The sequence below is a fragment of the Balaenoptera ricei genome, chromosome X, assembly GCF_028023285.1.
Source record: "Balaenoptera ricei isolate mBalRic1 chromosome X, mBalRic1.hap2, whole genome shotgun sequence".
Classification (NCBI taxonomy): Eukaryota; Metazoa; Chordata; class Mammalia; order Artiodactyla; family Balaenopteridae; genus Balaenoptera; species Balaenoptera ricei.
In genome coordinates this window covers 96,913,490-96,934,032 of record NC_082660.1, presented here as the reverse complement: position 1 = coordinate 96,934,032, position 20,543 = coordinate 96,913,490, and the positions used below count along the sequence as shown (strand labels likewise).

Genomic DNA, 20,543 nt, shown 5'->3' with positions numbered 1-20,543 from the left:
TTGAGAAGCAGTGATTATTACCCCCATTTTACAGATGGAGAAACTAAGATACAGAAAAGTTTAGTGAGTGACCCAAGGCAACTGTCTGTAATTTGACTAAGATCTATCTGCCTCCAAAGCTATTATAGAAACACTTTGGTTACATGCCTGTACATTCATTGCTTGAAGGTGCATACTAGTGCACCTGCTAGAGTTGGGGACCTTCAACTACTTTTATATCACTGGGTACTTTGTATAAAAAGTGGTTAGTTCTCATGTTGGGTGTGCGTTGGTGATGCCATGTTGTAGTCTCCTGGTATAAACTCCCATACACATTTCCTGGAGAAATGTAGGGGTCCAGAAAAGTTGTTAACAGAACAAAAGAGAAATAACAATATGACCCCTACACAAAAATGGGACTATTTATTGATTTAGTAAGATTTCACTTAAAACTGTCTCATCTCAATAATGAGCTAGAAAACTTGAAATATTGGACATCTGGTGAGTTCAGAGCTGGAATAGCAAGCATAAAAGCAACAGGTTATAAAGGAAATACATATCAAATAAGTAGTGGGAAAAATTGGAATTCCTTATAAGAAGCTTAAAATAGGCAATAGTGTTTTTGTGATATAAAGTATGTGAATAAATACATGTCTGTGAGTTATATTTTACTTTATTAAATCTGTATATAAACAAACATTTGTAAATAGAGCTCTACAGGTCCTACTATCTAAATATATCCTTTAGTTAATATTTTCATTAAACAAAGAATTACCTCCTAATTTATATTTTGAAAATTCAAATCTTCTTAATTAGAGATGCTTTTAATGAGAGAAATAGAACATTTCTCAAAGAGGTAGTTATAGGGACTCTACCTCAAATTAAATGAGCAGTCTACTGGACAAGAAAGACCTATTCTTACTTCAATAACATTCAGATCTGATAGTCAGGTTGAGATGTTCCTTAGTTGCAGGATGACTCATTTCACCTGGACTAAGAAGTACAAATATTTGTTTCTTTAGTTTGAAATGTTTATCTCTTTCAAGGTAAAAAATTATTTCCCCAGGGTTGAAATGACATTTGAGTAAGGAAAAAAAATTATGACAAGTGAAATTTAGATACAACTTTTGGGTAGAACTTCAAAGTGGTTCTTAAAATTGTTTGCAACTCTAGTTAAGGGTAATTCAGAAACAACTCATTAATTTTGCCTCTTGAGGAAATTAAAATTGTGTACTAAAATGGTTTCAGAGGAGGGACAGGAGAAGGAACAAATTAAGTTCCTTAATGGTACACATTAATATCTCATAAAGTAGAAGATTCAATGAAGAGTCAACAGAAAATCTCCTCCTGAAACATGAATCAGACTTCTTCAGAAATACTTTTATTGAATACCTGGAAAATAGACATTGTTATTATTGACTTTGAACTGACTGTACCCAAGACCTAACTTGTCCAGTATTAGTAAATACAGTATGTCATTGACCAGACAAAGGGGTTGATGTTCCTCTCTTTACATAGGAGGCAAACTGAATTCATGTCAAAGAAAAATTATTGTAATGGGTAAACTAATGAAAATTGCTAAAAATGTCATTGGGAAACTTTCAACCTTTTGGGAGCTCAACCTTTGGAGTCAAACTTGGGCTTGAATTCTGGTTCTGTCACATATTATTGTTTATTAGTTATCTATTGTTGTATAACCAAAACCAATTATACCTCCTCCCCCCTAAATTTAATGGCTCAAAACAACAATAAACTTTTATTATCTTACACATTTTTCATAGGTTAGGAATTCAGGAGTGGCTTAGCTAGGTAGTTCTGGCTTAGTTAGGGACTATCATGAGGTTGTGGTTAAAATACTGGCTGAGCTGCAGACATCTGAAGGCTTTACTGGTGCTAGAGAATCTGCATCCAAGATGGCTCACTCACATGGCTGTTGGCAAGAGGGCTCAGTGTTAGGGGAACCACTGACCAAAACCACCCGCCCTGGCCAGGCCCGACAGTAACCACTTGCATGAGTTATCTTACAACAGGAGGTCCTGGTAAGGAATGCGGAACTAACAAGCTACTACCAACCGAAGAATTCGGGAAAGGTTAAAAGGAGACGCCAGTCCATATGCCCTACCAACCTCCCAGAATCCTCCTCGCTGGAATCCATCTTGGCTGAGCCATGCGCACACCAGCAAGAAGGACCCTGAGTCAGAGTGACTGGCCAGAGACAACCCGGAAACTAGCCCCATTACCATAAAACCTGAGGCTGGGAGCCATGTGGCAGAGCAGTTCTCCTGGGTTCCCTTACCCTGCTGCTTTCCGCCCAGGTGCCCCTCCCCAATAAAGTCTCTTGCTTTGTCAGCACGTGTGTCTCCTTGGACAATTCATTTCTGAGTGTTAGACAAGAGCCCACTCTCGGGCCCTGGAAGGAGTCCCCCTTCCTGCAACATCTGTTCTTCACCACATGGATTTCTCCATAGGACTTAGGGCCCTGAGTGTCCTTACGACACAACAGCTGTCTTCTCCCCAGAGTGAATGATCCAAAAGTGTGAGACAGAAACCATGCCTTTTTAAAAAATGTAGCCTCAGAAATTATACGCTTTCATTTCTGTAATATCCTGTTGGTTATACAGGTCAGCCCCATTCGATGTGAGAGGGGACTACACAAAGGGATGAATATCAGGAGGTGAGAATCATTGCGGGCCATCTCAAAGCCTGGCTACCACCATACCCAACACTAACTTCAATTTACACTTCTGCCTTCCGGCCTTATGAATAAAAAGTAACAGGAAAAGGGTCCACTAATTTAAAGTTTGTGAGATCCCTTTTTCCCATGTTCATCCTGTCTTCGGGCAAGTAGTTGAAACTACTCCTTTAGTCTCTCTAGGAATTCACTTTGCGGTTTTCCTGGAAATGGGTAAATGTAGGTCAAATTACTTACAAATTGTTTTTCATTGTCATTCATTTATTCTCCTCTATGTGTTGTAACAGAGCTGGCTTAATATGCCAAAACCTTTGGGGTGGGGTCATTAATGTGAGATTGTCATTTTGAGTTTTAAATTTCCTCTTTATTGTCTTTTTCTTATGCTAAATTTATATGACAAGGTGGTTCTTAAAGACATTATATTCCTATAATCTGTAAGTGATTAATACAGGCTCCCCAGGTCCTCTGATGAGTGTCTTTGATCATATTTTAAGTTGTTTGAAAATTGAAATGAGAAGGCCAAACAGCAAGTGTTCGTTGGAGATCAACCATTTTAGGCTTCCTCCTGAACTGTCACTTCCTGAATGCCAGAACAAAAGAATAAGTGATACATACCTTATATATATAACTTGACCAGTCTATGCTACCTACTGAAATTTTAGTGAAGCTTAAGATATACAGAAAAATTTGGCCTGTCACTTTGGAAGATAGTCTTACTTTACAGGTTCTAGATATTGTAAAAATATTTTCATGTGACAGAAATACAGCAACTACCTCCAATATACTTGATTTTTAGCAAAGAAACTAAGACTATATGAGTTTCCATCTGAAACATAACAACATTAGGAAACTTTGATTAACAGAAAAAGTTTGGGTAGGACCCATTCTGAATTGCTTCAGTGATTTAATTTCCCATTGTTTAACTACGGAAACACATGTGAGATATTTTTTCCATTGCAGCCATAATAAATATTTTATAAAAACTCTCAGGAACAATGATAATCTATAGGAAAGTGAAAAAATTTAAAGGTGATGGATCCCTCTACTTTGAAATTGTATAAGTATTTACCTCTGGAGAATAAAAATATAGAGGTATATGTTCTCCAAAATTGGACACAAAACCAACAGATGTCTTTTAATATTAATGGATACATTTTCTATAAAGTTACCATGGTGAAACATTCCAGTACTCTATGGCCATGTCTGTTTCATAAGATCATGGAGCATGACTCCTCTCCTCTCACAGGAGTCAAGAGTAAGCTCAGCTCATTCTGGAGTAAGAGCACTCATCTACAGGACCTTCATACTTCTACTGTTACCCACACTCATCCCCAAACACAGCCTCACCAACGTTATCTGTCTTGAGACTACCAGAACTAAATTCATTATACTTTTTTTTTTTGGCTGTGTTGGGTCTTCGTTGCTGTGCGAGGGCTTTCTCTAGTTGCGGCAAGCGGGGGGCCACTCTTCATCACGGTGCGCGGGCCTCTCACTGTCGCGGCCTCTCTTGTTGTGGAGCACAGGCTCCAGACGCGCAGGCTCAGTAGTTGTGGCTCACGGGTCTAGTTGCTCCGCGGCATGTGGGATCTTCCCAGACCAGGGCTCGAACCCGTGTCCCCTGCATTGGCAGGCAGATTCTCAACCACTGCGCCACCAGGGAAGCCCTAAATTCATTACACTTTTATCTCTCTGTGTCAAAATACAGGAAGCCTCAATTTCCAAGTCCTTCCTTAACACCTAATAATTACCATCTGGTCTTCTATTTTGTTTCCATTTCCTACCCCTTACCAACTCATGTAACCCTTCCATTAGGTCTTCTGGAACACATAGTACAACATACCTTATTTCATAAGCCTCTTTTAATATTCTCTGCAATTTTTCTTAGTTTAACTGAAATCTGGATCTCCCTTGATGACAGATTCCCTTATAGTCTTCTCAATTTGTGCCTATTTTTTTTCCCTCTCAATCCCCTTATATCACAGGGCCTGCCCCCTTCCTTCCAGCTTTTTAAAATAAATCTCATGTCTTTCACAGTATACCACCAATTACCCTCCTTGTTGCAACCATCTACCAATTCCTGAGTCAGACCTCCCACCCCAATTTCTCTAAGAATAGTTCTTTGTTCTCCACTGATATTTCTACCATTAACTGCTATCTTAAATATTGGTGATTTAAATATCCACTTACATAACATTTCCACCATCCTAGCCTCACTTCCTGATGAGGTGAGATGCCTTCAGGTCTTTGAACAAATATTGCCTTCTCAGTGAGGTCTTCCCTGACCACGCTATTTAAAGTTGCAGCCACTACCTACACTAGTATTCCATATCACTGCCCCTTGCTCTTTTCCCCTTCACAGCATTAATCACCTTCCAACGTACAATAAAATTTATGCATTTATTTTGTTCATTTCTCTCTCCCACTAGAAAGTATGCTCTGTGAGTACAGTGATATTAGAACAGTACCTGGCACATCATAGGTACTCAATAAATGTTTGTTGAGTAAATGAATAAGTGAATTTATGCAAAGATGTTTCAATATTAAGAAATTGAATTTACCAATAGATCAAAAGTAAAAATATCATATGATTTCCACAAATCTTAAAAAGACATTTAATCAAATTCATCATCCATTCCTGCTTAGAACTCTTAATAAAATCAGAATAGATGAATAGTTCCTTAACACACAAGCCAAAATTCAATATCGGGCTGGATGAGGAAACATTAGAAACATTCTAACTGAAGGGAGAAATAAGAAATAATACCATTATTTACCACCATTATTTAATGTAGTTCTGGATGCACTAACTCATGCAATTAAACAGGAAAGAGGCCTTCCCTGTTGGCGCAGTGGTTGAGAATCCACCTGCTAATGCAGGGGACATGGGTTCGAGCCCTGGTCCAGGAAGATCCCACATGCCGTGGAGCAACTAAGCCCGTGCGCCACAACTACTGAGCCCACGTGCCACAACTACTGAAGCCCACATGCCTAGAGCCCGTGCTCCACAAAGAAGCCACCGCAATGAGAAGCCCACGCACTGCAACAAAGAGTACCCCCCACTCGCTGCAACTAGAGAAAGCCCACGCGCAGCAACGAAGACCCAACGCAGCCAAAAATAAATTAATTAAAAATAAACAGGCAAGAAATAGGAGGTAAAATTATCATCATCTGAGGGAAGAGCGTTCCAATTGGAATGAACAGCAAGAATCAGGAAATAACTTGACATACTGAAGGAACAGAATGAAGGCCAGGGTGGCTAGAACATAATGAGAAAGGAAGAAAATGTGGTATTAGATGAAACTGAAAAAGTAGGTAGAGGTCAGATCACATAGAGCCTCATAGATTAAGATAAAGATTTTGGATTTTGTTCTAAGTGCAATAGGAAGCCATTGGGGGTTCTGGGCAAAGAAGTGATGTGACCTGATATATCGCTTTTTAAAAAGGATTTCTCTGGACACTGTGTAAAGTTTTCAAGGGAGCAAGAGTGGAAGGAGGGAGATGAATCAAGAGAGAATCATAATGGTCCAGGTGAGAGATGATGGTGGTTTGAAAGATGATGGTAGTTGTGATAATGACAATTAGGTGGATTTCGAATATATTTTAAAAGTAGAGCCAATAAGACTTGCTGATGAATTGCATATGAGGTATAAAGGAAAGAGAAATAAGGGATGATTTAAGTTTTTAGCTTGTGCAATTGGGTGAATGTTGTTGCCATCTCCTGAGATGAGGAAGATCAGTAAGAAAGAGGTTTGGGGAAGACAAGAGTTCTATTTTGGACATGTTAGGTTTGAGTTGCCTATTAAACAAGTGGGCAATGTCAAGTAAGTGGTGGGTTATATGAATCTGAAGCTCACGGGAGAGGTCAAGACTAGAGAGATAAATAGTATTTAAAGCCATGGGACTAGATGGAAAGAGAATAGAGAAAAAAAAAAGACATAGGTATTTTTCACAGACCTAGAGAACTTCAGGCAGGAGAAGAAGAGCCAGTGATCTGGGACCAAAGAAGATGAAGAGTGTCCAGTGATTTGGGAGGAAAACAAGGAGAGAGTGATGTCATTAAAGAGAAAAAAGTGTTTCAAGAAGGAAGGAGTAATCAACAGGGTGGAATACTGCTGAGTGGTCACTCTCATGTCTTCAATCTCTCTTTTTCTAATTTTGTCCAGGACAACTCTTCATTTTTCAGGACTGTCCCTCTTATTGCAGGATCTAGAGCATCCCTGGCCCCTGAGTACTAAATGTCAATAACACCCTCTAGCCAAAAATGCGTCCACCCATTTCTGTAAGTCCCCTAAGGGCCCATACCATGACTACTTCTTTACGGTTTGTTCATCAAGTCTAGTGACACGTAGTAGGCAGTCAATAAATATTACATGAGTAAATGAATGGATTCTTGTCATCAACTGAAAAGCATTCTTAAGTCTCTCCTATCCTAAAAAAAAAATCCCTAAACCGGGCCTCCTCTTCAACAAACCATCTCCTCTCTCTCCTCCCTTTCACTGCTAAACTTTCTCAAAGAGCAATCTATATTTGCTGCCTTCTCTTCCTCAATTCCTATCCACTTCTCAGCTTTCTGCAACCCAGTCTTGGCCCCTACCATGCCTCTGAAGCTGCTCTCTTCCAGAAATCACCAAAGTCTTCTTAACTGATGAATCTAAAAATTTCTTCTGCATCCTAATCCTGCTTTACTTTTCTACAGCGGGAGATACTATTATGGTTTTCCCCATCTCTGCGTATCCTTCTGAGTTCCTCTTCCTTTATCCATCCCTCAAATATTTGTGTTTTCTATGGTCAACCTGTGAATCTGCTTGCATAGATTCAGAAGTTTCTGCCAGTTCTGGTTCAAGGATTCTGGACCATGTAATTAAAATATTTGATGAAACCTCCTCAAAATGACATAATCAGAATGTAAAATTACTGATTTTGTTACCAAGTAATATGTATAAGATCTCTTTCACCCTTATTTAATACCTGACCTTAAGCCCATCTCAAACTCCCTCTCCCTCTCTCTTACCTCTCTGTCTTTCTCAATCTCTATCTGTGCATCTATCTATCTCTATCTCTCTCATTTTCGGGGACTTTTATTTTCAACTCTACTAATTTTGGTATTATTTAAAATTTTAAATATATATAAATTCCATCATCAGAAATATATTAAGTCTATACAATTAGATTAGCTTTTAAGGAGGGTATTCATCCTCCTACCATTGTTATGGAAAAATATTATGATGATATTAACTATAAATGTATCTATATTACTGAAAGAACTATCAGAAATTTAATTGAAGGTTTACTGTGCTGCCTGGAGCTGATAATAAGGAATTGTATTACCGATGAAATATCCTTCTCCCTGACACACAGTCTGATAAATAACCAGTCAGGTAAGGTTAGCATAATCAGAAAGCCTACCATAAAAATGTGTCCATCCTCCAGAATTTTAAATGGGAAAGAGAATCCACTCCATTATCAAGCAGCCAAATCTGTTTATTCATAAGGAGTAAATGAAAATGACTGTTTTAACCTTAAGAGAGAAATCGGGATTTGAGAAGCATGCCATTAAAGAAAGAAGTGAATTCTCAGAGGACGTGCAGACACTTTGCTCAGAATGATTGATAGCTCTTTCTGAGATGAATATGTGTGATAAAACATGTGACTCTTGGTTGTGTCTGCCAGATGGTGACTGACTCCTATGCCATCCCTGACTCTCACCCCATTCCCAGTGAGGTTTAAAGATGGAGTAAGGCTCATATCCCAGTGAGGAGGTGACAATGAAAAATAAAAAGAGGCTTAATGGCTTGTTTTTACTCACATTAACATGTCCCCTTATCAATATAGATCCATTATAGTAGGAGCACCAAAATATTATGTATCCATGGCAGCTCAAAAAGAGTATCAAGCCATTTGCAGTTTTGTCCCTGCTCCTAGAACAAATGATGGGCCATTTGTCAGAATATCAACAAACCTAGCCCCATTCATTTTTGGATTTTAGAGATAGTGTGCTGTTAAACACCCATGGGTGAACATGGAAATCCACTGACCTACTTCCCCACTGCACCCATCCCCATTTCTGCCACAAATAGTCCTATGGGGAAGCCAGGCTATCTCCTTACATATCTTTGATACCTAAAATTCCTTTCCCACTCTCCCCAACTGGCACCCAAGAGGTCAGGTACCTCAGTAATCCCTGTTTCTCAGGGATAGGCAGGTTCCCATTCTTCCCACCTTGTTTCTAGGACAGCTTTTTGGCTTCTCCATCATCATTGTTTGCATTTCTAAAGCCATGCCACAATTCCAACTTCATTTTATTGAGACAATGTCTCTTAGTTTTCAATACCTAGGCTGGAACTTGAGTAAGAATTTACAATGTATCTGTTAGAACTTTGTCTCTGATTGTTGAGCCCATCTCAAGGGCCATTTATTCTGTTTCCAGTCAGTCCCATTTCTGCAAGTTTCCTAGTATCCCCCTCAACTCCTCCCCGTCTCCAAACACACACACGTTACTTAAAAACAGTTCTACTTCATTCCAAGCCTGATGAAAGCCAGCACTCTGTGGTATTATGTTCTAACCCCTGCAGAGAGCAAACACCAACTCTGAAAATCAACATCTCTAGTCTCCATCTTTGAATTCCATAGAGACTTGTATTTCTAACAGCCTGCTGGACACATCCAACAAGATTTTCTGCAGGCTCTTCAAACTCAATATTACCCGAACTTAATATTTTTCTTATAGAACTTTGCCTTCTTTCTCTTTTGCATTCCATACCTGATCCCTACAACACAAACAAAACCACCCTTTGTTTACTCTCATTCCAAAAGTAATAGATAGTAGTTGCAAAAAATATAGAAAATTCAGATGAGCAAATATGAATAAAAAACATCTCTAAGACTACCATCCAGATTATAAACCACTTTACCCTAAGACTACCATCCAGATATAAACCACTTTACCCTAAGACTACCATCCGGATATAAACCACTTTACCTCCCCATATCTCGATTAATGCCATCACCATTCACCTAGTCACTCAAGCTAGAAATCTGACTCCTGTTTCTCCCTTACATATCACATTCAACCACTTTCTAAATCCTGTCGACACTACAGTGGATCCTTGAACAACACTGGGTTTGAACTGTGCGGGTCCACTTATATGTGGTTTTTTTTCCAATAAATACATACTACACATCTACAGTTGGTTGAATCCATGGATGCAGAACCACAGATGTGGAGGGCCAACCATAAAGTTAGAAGCAGATTTCTGACTGTGTGGAGGGTAGGCGCCCCTAACCCTTGCACTGTTCAAGGGTCAACTGTACCTCCAAAATGTTTACTGAAACCATTCTTTCCTCTCTATCCCCACTGCCATAGTCCAGGCTCTTACTTCTCTTACCTGAACTAGTGCAACTGTCTATCAACTGGTTTTCCTATCACCAGTCTCCCAAACTCACACTCATCTCTTACCATAATCTCCACCAACAACTAGAGTTGTTCTGAAATACACATCTACTTGTTTAACTCACTTACTTTGAAACGTCTAGGAACTCTAATGCCCACAAAATAAGTCCCAATTTCATGGTATCTTAGTCTGCTTGGGCTGCCATAACAAAATACTATAGACTGGAAGTCTGAGAATGCCAGACATGCCAACATGGTTGGCTTCTGGTGAGAGCTCTCTCTCTGGCTTGTAGACGGCCGCCTTTTCACCGTGCTCACATGGCAGGGATAGAAAGCAAGCAGGGCAAGCGCTCTGGTATCTCTTTGTATAAGAGCACTAATATCATCATGAGGGCCCCACACATGTGACCTCATCTAAACCTAATGACCTCCCAAAGGCTCCATCTCTGAATACCATCACACTGGGAGTTAGGGCTTCAACATATGAATTGGGGGGGGGGGGGCGGCCACGATTCAGTCCACAGCATATGGTATGATATTCAAAGACTTTTACAACTACCTCTAAGCTGGGTATTCTGTTTTATCTTTTATTACTCCACACCAGTGCATTCTGGGGCTCCAAGAACATCACATATAGTGCTCAAAACACATCATATACTTTCACAGCATTATGCCTTTGCTCATTCTGTTTACTCTGCTTAGACAGCTGTTCCACCCTGGCAAACTATTATGTTCTTCAAATGTCATCAGATCCCACCTGTTTTGTGAAGTCTGCTTGGATTTCCTCTTTTTTGTACCCATATCACTTCTATCAAATTCCAACTGCCTCGATTCACATCGTAGTTCTGCCAGAGTTTAAATGTGTGACCTTAAGCAAGTTATTTAACTTCCTTGTGCTTCAGTAACCTCATTTGTAAAATGGGGATAACAGCACTTATTTCACAGAGTTTTGGCATGGGGATTAATGAGTTACTATGCGCAAAGTTCTTAGAGAAATGCCTGGCACATAGTAAGCATTATATAAATTGTTTGCTGTTACTATATCACGTTAAGTGAAGACAATCAGGATAGAAACTTTTATTTATGGACCGTAAATGTAGGGAAATGGCTACACTATGGCATTCTGGCAACTGTGCACTATTCACATAGACCACGTAGGCAGGGCTCCACTTCAGTCTGCCCTCAGTCTTGGCAGAACATCCTGTGATTCTCCTAGAGCAGGAGAAGATAGGCAGTCTTGTGAGGAGCTGCCTCAAGGCTGTTTCTTATGTCTTTCTATCTTGTGGGAGGCTCCCTATCTTGCAGAGGATGCCATGAGGTTCCAATAAGGCATAGGATTTTCCACCTCCCTCCCCCCGGGTAGAGAGGCAGGCTGTAAAACAGCTGAGCTGCAGTCTAGAGTTGGCTCTTCAGCAAGAGTGCCTCACTACTCATGTCACCTGTCATCTGGCTCCTGTAGTTCAATGTTGTCCTGTGGGGCAAAGGGACATGGGGAGCTTACACCATGCTGATCTTGCTTATGCCGTCTGTATAAGTAATAAACTATATCCTTTTGGACTTGTTTCCTTATCGGAGGGACCTATGAAAATCTGTGCTGCTGCTTATGGACTATTTGACCTCTTAACAGTAAGCACCTGGAGAGAAGGAGAACCTTATATCTATTTTGTTCAACACTGTATGTCAAGTGTCTGGCCTGTAGTAAATGCTCAATAAGTATTTGTTGAATTTTTAAAATTACAGAAAACAATGATAAATATGTATTCAAGGATATGTATCAAATCCATTATAGGAGAAGTCTTGTGGGGAGGGATGGAGAGTATAGAAGATAAAAGAGAAAATATAATTTAAGATAAAATAAAATAAGACAGAGGCGTTCTACTCATGAAGTTTAAGGAAAAACATATGCATGTCACCTAGGAGGAAAAGCCCTCTAGATTCTCTTATATCAGTGTAAGAGACATTGTAAGCATGACCTTATTTTCCCAACTGTAATGTAAGGAGGAAAGTCTAAATCAACACTTTCAAACTGTGTTCCAAAGAGCCTCAGTTTTTCTCCTAGGAGCTGTCTCATAGATGATAGTACCCTTTTAACCAAGGCAGTAGTACGTGTTTTATATGTTAGGCTTTCTCACAGAATTTTGTTTGAAGAAAAGAGTTGGCAGCTAAAAACAAAACAAAACAAACCTGCAAACCACTGGCCTAGTTCTATCTCTAAAATTAATGTACAGCATGATGACAATAGTTAATAATACTGTATTGAATATTGGGAAATTGCTAAGAGTAGATTTCAGGTGCTATCACCACACACACCCACACACACAAATGGTATGTGAGGAGATGATATGTTAATCAGCTTGACTGTAGAAATCATTTCACTATGTATATGTATATCAAATCAACATATTGTACACTTTAAATATATACAGTTTTTATTTAGAAAATAAAATGCCCAAATATAGATTAAGGCACAGGAAGCTTGGTAACTACAAACTCAGGAGTAGAGCAGCAGGCATAATTTGGATAATGGAACTCTCTGGGTTGGGGTTAGAAGGAAAAGATGGAAGGTTTGCTGAAGACATACATATTCTTAACTCAGAATTTTGTTTAGGATCAACACTTTGATTTAGGACTCATAAATCTTGCTTTCTTATTTGGAGTCTGGGGAGGGTAAAGGAAAGGTGGTTCTTGTAAATTTTTAAACCCCAAATCAGCCCTTGTATTTAAACAGATTGTTTGTGTTCCTATTACCGTCCTCAGCTTAAGCAGAGGGCTTCTTCTTAAAGTCTCTGGGTCAGATTGTTACATAGAGACCAGGTCCAGGACCCAAATAACATATTTAGCCAATTCTAAGGTGCTATTTTCCTCACATTTTTATGTTTCTGTTATTGGGATGAATCACACAATCAGTGTGTATATTTAATGTGGTAGTATACCTATTTTTCCTATGTTACTAAACAAATGGCACATCTACAATTTGATGATGTCTTAGAGTTGAAAAAATGCCATATTATTAACAGGAATAATAAGCTTAAAAATTGTGCAAGAAATATTTGAGATGAGGTTATCAACCTCTGCAGTCGGAGTCTTCCCAGCGGGGTTAAGCAATGACAGTGGATGTCTTCATTAATATGCCTATAGGATAAAATTCAAGCTGCAAATCTGTTTTTTTTTTTCTTTTTTGAGAGACAGATTACCAGTAACACCACTGTCCACAATTATTCTTTACTCTTGTTATGCTCAATGCTTACCCAAATAGGTCATGCTATTTCATGCCTGGATACCTTTCCACGTGCTCTTACCTCTGTTTGGAATGCCCTTCTCGGAATGCTGTCCACTGGAGAAATCCTATCCACCTGGTGTCGATCCCTTTCTGCCTTTTCTGCTTCATGTCACCACGTACCTGGTATATGCCTCTAAATATGTACTTGCCATAGTGAACTGCAATGATTTGTTAGGTGTCCATCTCATCACCTGTAAATTCCTTGAGGGTAATTGACTGTTTCTTATTTGTCTTTGTATCCCTAGTACTTAGGACAGTGCCTGGTATGTAGTAGTATTTAAAGATTGAATGTATGAAGAAAAAGAAAGAGAAAAAGAATGCTATACATGTGGTGAAGTGCCATAGCACCAACAAATGTTTCATCTGTTTCTGGTATTCAAAGGTGTCCATGTCTTATCCAAACCTTCTGAACTCCTGGCAAACTTAAAATTGTCAACACTGAATTTAATTGTTAATAATAAAATGGGTTCATTTATGTTGGTTTAGTCTCCCCAGTCAATTATAAGCTCATTAGAGGGAGGGATCAAGTCTTTTTCTGTACATACGTGTCGAGTTTTAGATAAATTGTGTACTCCTACTCTGAGGTGTGATTTAGTTTCCAAGATTATTCATTCAGCATACCTTTATTATTAATGCTGGGAGCAAGCTGCATGAGGGAAATGGAAAGGCTCACAACAGTTTTATTTATTTAGGGCCTAGAATTTCTTTAGAGTTTAGAGTAATCCACAATACCAAACATCAAAAACGTAATCTTACAGTCATTTAAGAGAGAGAAATTTGAATATTACTGGTAAAACCCTGGGAGCTAATTACTTCAAGATCACTTGAAACCTTAACTCATTAAGTTTGAAAAATCTCCTGAGGTCCTTAAAGACGCTATTCCCATTATGTTATGTGATCCAATTGAATGTCTTAGATTTTGCTAATAAGAGAAAATCTGAAGTTTATGCAAAAGAGAGAATCCATTTATCTTTTGCTTAAGGAAAAATATTAAGCATCTCCTATGGGTACCTCAGTACTCTGTGTTGTAGAGTATTATAAGAGAGGGAGGGGAAAATGCAGATGCACAGCCCCTGATCTCAAAAAATAAATTCCCAGCACCAAACACCAGAATTACTAGTGTATATTGCCAAAGTGAGTTGCATTCCACACTCTTGGTTAGGCCCAGTAAGGAAGTCTTATTGATACTGTTGGTATCGCTACTGTTATTATACAGAAACAGTGGCTTGGCAAAGGATGCTCTTCAACATGCTGTAGTGTCATTCAGATAAGGGAGCCAAGTAACATTTTGGATGTCTTTTGAGAGTGTTAAGTCAGTAGTTCAGATCCAAAATTTAAGAAAAAAATCCCCTTTTACATCCCCCAATGTAAGCTGAGTCATTAAAAGAAATACAGATACAAGAGATAAGACAGATTCAGGGAAGGAAATATTTCATTTTGATTGACTGTCACTCATCAGAAATTAATAACCAATCAGATGACATGTATGGGACAGAACTAGGATGAAAGAAAATTCAGTCCAGATTGGGCAGTTTTATTAGGACTAGAAGTAGTGTGTTACGTCATATGATTCTGTTTATTTGTAAATCTTATCCACATGTGTAAACTTAGTTTATTTTGTGCACGTTTACCAATTTTAAACTGTCTATCCTATTATTCCCTTAGTACCTCAAACATAGCAACCACTATTTTTAAAGGGTTTACAGCCTTGCCTATGGTATTATGTATACAACAGTCAATTTAACTATAATGGTCAAATGGAAAATGGGGAAGAGGGGAGAGGCTTACCACTAGATCCTTACAACACGCAGTTGAAGGGTCCTTTCTGGTCAATCCCAGGAACATATCTTCAGTTCCCACCTGCTGTTTGAACACAACTTCATATCTGAAAAAAAAGCCAGTGATATAGAGACTCAAATGAAAGAGCAATTTCCTGTCACAGAGCAGAAAACTGAAACTTATGAGGACATGCTATTACAAAAAATAAAAGGACAAAATAAATAAAGTGCTTGCAGTTTTTCAGGCATGTAGCAGAATATAAGGGAACAAAAGTCTAAAAATTCAGTCAAAAATACCTAACACTGTCAGGATTTATGTTGTGTACACTGTTTTCTAAAAATAAAGCTTGACTATTTCAGAGCCATACAAATAAAATAGATTGAGGGAACTTCTAATAAGATTCTAATAAGAGTAAAAGCAGAAGAAAGAAGGAAGGTCCTTTCCTGGAAAACAATGGCTCAGAAGAATAGTGAGCCCATAATCCAGGGTTTGATGGATAGATGGAAACCTTCCTCTGTTAAATTTAAGCCTCAGAGTAGAGTTAGAAAATCCAGGTTTAGTTACTCTTTCTGTCATTAACTGTGTGATCTTGGTCAAGTCACAAACTCATGTGCTCAGCTTCCGGATTTGTACAATTTATGGGAGGGGGTGGGTTTGAACTAAATGATCTCTATTGTGTTTTCTACCTCAAAAATTCTACAGTAGAAACACTGGTAGTGTAGTCAGCACAGGTACAACTATAGTGTTTAGAATCTAGTCCTACAGAATTCTTAGTTCAGTGAAAGGTTTTCCTGGTATTTCACCTCACACATGACAATTCACAAACCTTTCCTTGCCCCCAAATTTGGGACCCTAGGGATAGAGTGGTTTATAGAAACCCCCAGCCATAATGAACTATATCTTTTTATTTTTTCATTTTCATTTTATTTATTTATTTATCTTGGTCGCACTGCACAGCATGTGGGATCTTAGTTCCCTGACCAGGGATCGAACCCACACCCCCTGCACTGGAAGCGCAGAGTCTTAACCACTGGACCGCCAGGGAAGTCCCTACTCTATCTTTTTAGATGGAATGAAGTAAGTAAACATTTACAAATATTTGAAGGAAGATTTGGTATTTGATTAGATATAATGAATGAGAGGAAGGCATCAAAGATGATGCTGAGGTTACTCGCTTGGGTGACTGGGTGAACAGTGAAGCCACTAACCGTGATTGGGAATGTAGGTGGAGGGGAAATGGTGAGTTTGGTTTAGGGTGTGTGGAGTGTGAGGTACCTTGGGACATCCAGGCAAATGTATATAGTAGGCAGTTGGAAAATTGTATCTGGAGACATTGAACTTCTGACCACTTGCAAATAGGAATGCCCAAGGATGAAAGAGGGACTTCTCTGAGTTGGAACAGGGCTAACAGTAAATAGTTATTTGAGATAGGACACTTTTTTCTTAATAGACTGTAACAGCTACCAGGTCTTCACAAAGGTGAAGCCAAGTTAAAACAAAACAGAAAGATATTGATCTATATGCCCAGGACTCCCACATGGATTTGCTCTAGCTACTGCTTTCCTCTCATTCCTTGTATCTAATCAAATACCAAATCTTCCTTCAAATATCTCTCAAATAAAGACCCTCATATTTCTCTCCAAGGCCAGTGACTTAGCTCAGGCCCTTATTATTTTTTATGTGGTAGCTTGTGATTCTTCTTTTGTGATCTGCCTGTTCACCTTCTTTACCCATTTTCTTCTTTACTAATTGGGACAGTTTGAAATGTATTTGCATAAGATAGAAAATAAAGATTAAAAAATCTTATAAAGCAATTTTCTTCATATCCTGACTGGAGTTCTTGTTCATTTAAAGCTTTGAGGGATATTCTTTCTACAGAACATCAAACATCAGGATGAAAAGTAAAAATGTACTCAGATTTGGTGCTTGCCACATATGGATGTTTGACATTCATTAAACTATGTGACAAATGAATGACTTAAATCTTACCTTTCATAGGGATGTGTGGGCGCTGTATAAACATAACCTGGGATTCACTCCCTTCATACTTAGGATGCAGACAGAAATGTTTTTAAATCCCCTTTGATTTCTTTTTTTATGAGGCTTACTTTTTTTTATATCGTTTATTTGAAAGCTGGATACTTTTTTTCCAGTTAATTATCTGCAGTCTCCCACTGCTTCTATTTTCAGAACTGACATAGAAGATAGAAGCATCGGGGTTTTTTTTAAACATTGGACACAGTTTTACAGTCAGAATTTTAAAAGTTCTCACATTTGCCATAGACGTTTTCAAGACATTATAAAGCACACTATAATTTAATAAATATTGCCTTTGTTTTTCAAGCTATTCTAAATATTCAAACAAGATTTTATTTTAAAATACATATTTAAAGCTTAGTGTATGTAATCATAAATTTCAATTATGTATGTAAACACACTTTAATCCTTAACAGTATGAGTGATTTCACTTATTAGTACGAAAGGCCTTTTATGATAATTCTAAAATTCATATTTATTATTCCTACTGAAAAGACTAGAAAGGAAGCCTTTAATCCTGCTTGCACAATATACTAAACATAATCCTAAAATAACTAGTAAATTAGTCCAGGTAACAGCTGATAATTGGTGGGAGAACATAGCCTTTTACTGAAATTGTGGAACACTGAGTAATTAAAAGCACGTCTTTGGCACAAAAACATGGCATAATAATTTAGTTTGTATGAATGCTTGTAATTTAATGGGCTGGTTTTACCCACTGTTACTTCCACATTATACAACTAAATGATATTAAATATAAATTGATAATGGAAATGACTACTTTTCACCTTTTGTTAGATAATAACTGAAAGAAAGGTATTATGTCTTAATATTTGTTTCTGCTCTAGAAGGAAAAAAATCATCAATTACACATGCCTTCTGTGTGTCACCATAGTTTTATCTTTTATGTGGTAGAAGTTACATTATGAATCTTGTCAAAAATAGACTGGTATCAGATGACACATCTAACTTAAACCCCAAAAAACATGTCCCTTGGCTTCATTTGACTTACTCTGGTGTTTCTCTAATATCCCACACATCATGGTGCTCTGCCCCTTCTGGAACCTCCTCTGGATTCCAGATGTGCTCACTATTTTCATCACTTGTTTGAGGGATGACTGTGAAGAAAGGGAAGATAAAGCTGAAGCTTTTGCCTGTTAGCCCCTTGAAATTGCTCCTGTTCTTCTTCACACTAAGTTTGGGATCACTGAAGTGAAATATTTTCTATTTGTAATCGCTAGCTTGTTTTTTGGTCGGGGAAGCTAAATTCGGAACAGTTGACTTAAATTTTTTAATCAACACACAGCCAATACATTGAAGAGTTGTAATAATAATTGTAGAAAATTTGGAAAAGACATATAAGCAAAAAGAAGAAAATAAAATAATCTACAATCTAACCACCCAGAGATGATCAATGATAGCATTCTGGTGTACATCTTTCCAGTCTCTCTCTCTCTCTCTCTCTCTCTCTGTATATGTGTGTATATCTATATCTATATCTACAGAAATATATATATATATATGTGTGTACATACACATATAAAACATATAATATATAAATATTTAGTACATAAAATAACATACTGTGTATAAAATATATATTATATACAACATATAGGCAAAGAAATATTACACATTTTTTCAGAAACAAATAGGATCATATGTAAAATATTTTTACATAAAAGAACAAATCAAACATGCAATCAATCTGATTTGGATAGAAATATTTTATCTTGCCTTGTGTTTTACTATATAAAAGCCCCTTGATACCTTTTCCATGCAAGCCTGACATAATTCTTTAAAAATACTATCAGTGAAAGAAACTGAAAACAGTAGAGACAATGATCATTTTTAATCCATTATTTTCCTCATATAGTCATGAGCTCTAAAGAAAATCTCTCTCATTTGTCCTTTATGTCAACTGAGCACATGCCTGGGGTTTCTACATGTCATCTTTAAATGTTTGAAAGTAAATAGGGGGCTCACACCAATGAGTACTTGCCAGAGCAGTCGCTGCCAGTGTCTTCGTCCCCGCAGTGAGCCACAGCCACCCCCTGCCTCCTCAGGAGTCCCTCCAATAGTAGCAGTAAAGTTTAACCATTCAGAGGACCTTCAAGATGGTGGAGGAGTAAGACGTGGAGATCAACTTCCTCCCCACAAATACGGCAGAAATACATCTACATGTGGAACAACTCCTACAGAACACCTACTGAACACTGGCAGAAGACCTCAGACTTCCCAAAGGCAAGAAACTCCCCATGTACCTGGCCGTGTGATTGAAAGGGTCTTGGTGCTCCAGCTGGGTGTCAGGCCTGAGCCTCTGAGGTGGGAGAGCCGAGTTCTGGACTACCAGAGACCTCCTGGCTCCACGTAATATCAAATGGCGAGAGCTCTCCCAGAGATCTCCAACTCAACGCTAAGACACAGCTCCACTCAACAACCAGCAAGCTCCAGTGCCGGACACCCCATGCCAAACAACTAGCAAGACAGGAACACAACCCCACCCATTAGCAGAGAGGCTGCCTAAAATCATAATAAGTTCACAGACACCCCAAAACACACCAGCAGACATGGTCCTGCCCACCAGAAAGACAAGATCCAGCCTCATCCACCAGAACACAGGCCCCAGTCCCCTCCACCAGGAAGCCTAAACAACCCATTGAATCAACCTTAGACACTGGGGGCAGACACCAAAAACAATGGGAACTATGAACCTGCAGCCTGTGAAAAGGAGACCCCAAACATGGTAAGTTAAGCAAAATGAGAAGACGAGAAATATGCAGCAGAGGAAAGAGCAAAATAAAAACCCAGCAGACCAAACAAATGAAGAGGAAATAGGCAGTCTACCTGAAAAAGAATTCAGAGTAATGATAGTAAAGATGATCCAAAATCTTGGAAATAGAATGGAGAAAATACAAGAAACGTTTAACAAGGACCTAGAAGAACTAAAGAGCAAACAATGATGAACAACACAGTAAATGAAATTAAAAATTCTCTAGAAGGAATCAATAGCAGAATAACTGAGGCAGAAGAACGGATAAGTGACCTGGAAGATCAAATAGTGGAAATAACTACCACAGAGCAGAATAAAAAGAAGGACACTACATAATCATCAAGGCATCAACCCAAGAAGAAGATATAACAATTGTGAATATTTATGCACCCAACATAGGAGCACCTCAATACATAAAGCAAATGCTAACAGCCATAAAAGGGGAAATCGACAGTAACACGATAATAGTAGAGAACTTTAACACCCCACTGTCACCAATGGACAGATCAACCAAAATGAAAATAAATAAGGAAACACAAACATTAAAAGACACATTAGACCAGATAGACTTAATTGATATTTATAGGACATTCCATCCAAAAACAACAGAATA

General features: G+C 38.4%; 1 protein-coding gene across 2 annotated transcripts in view; it reads right to left on the bottom strand.

Moving 5' to 3' along the window:
• Window positions 1-20,543, bottom strand: part of DNAAF6 (dynein axonemal assembly factor 6) — a 43,941-nt gene that overhangs the window by 8,343 nt on the left and 15,055 nt on the right. For both annotated transcript variants that reach the window (XM_059911184.1, XM_059911185.1), the window contains exons 4-5: window positions 18,170-18,275; window positions 15,130-15,226 (exon numbers count right to left, since the gene is read on the bottom strand). In XM_059911184.1, the coding sequence (XP_059767167.1) occupies window positions 15,130-15,226; window positions 18,170-18,275 (203 nt within the window). The remainder of the gene's footprint in view (window positions 1-15,129; window positions 15,227-18,169; window positions 18,276-20,543) is intronic.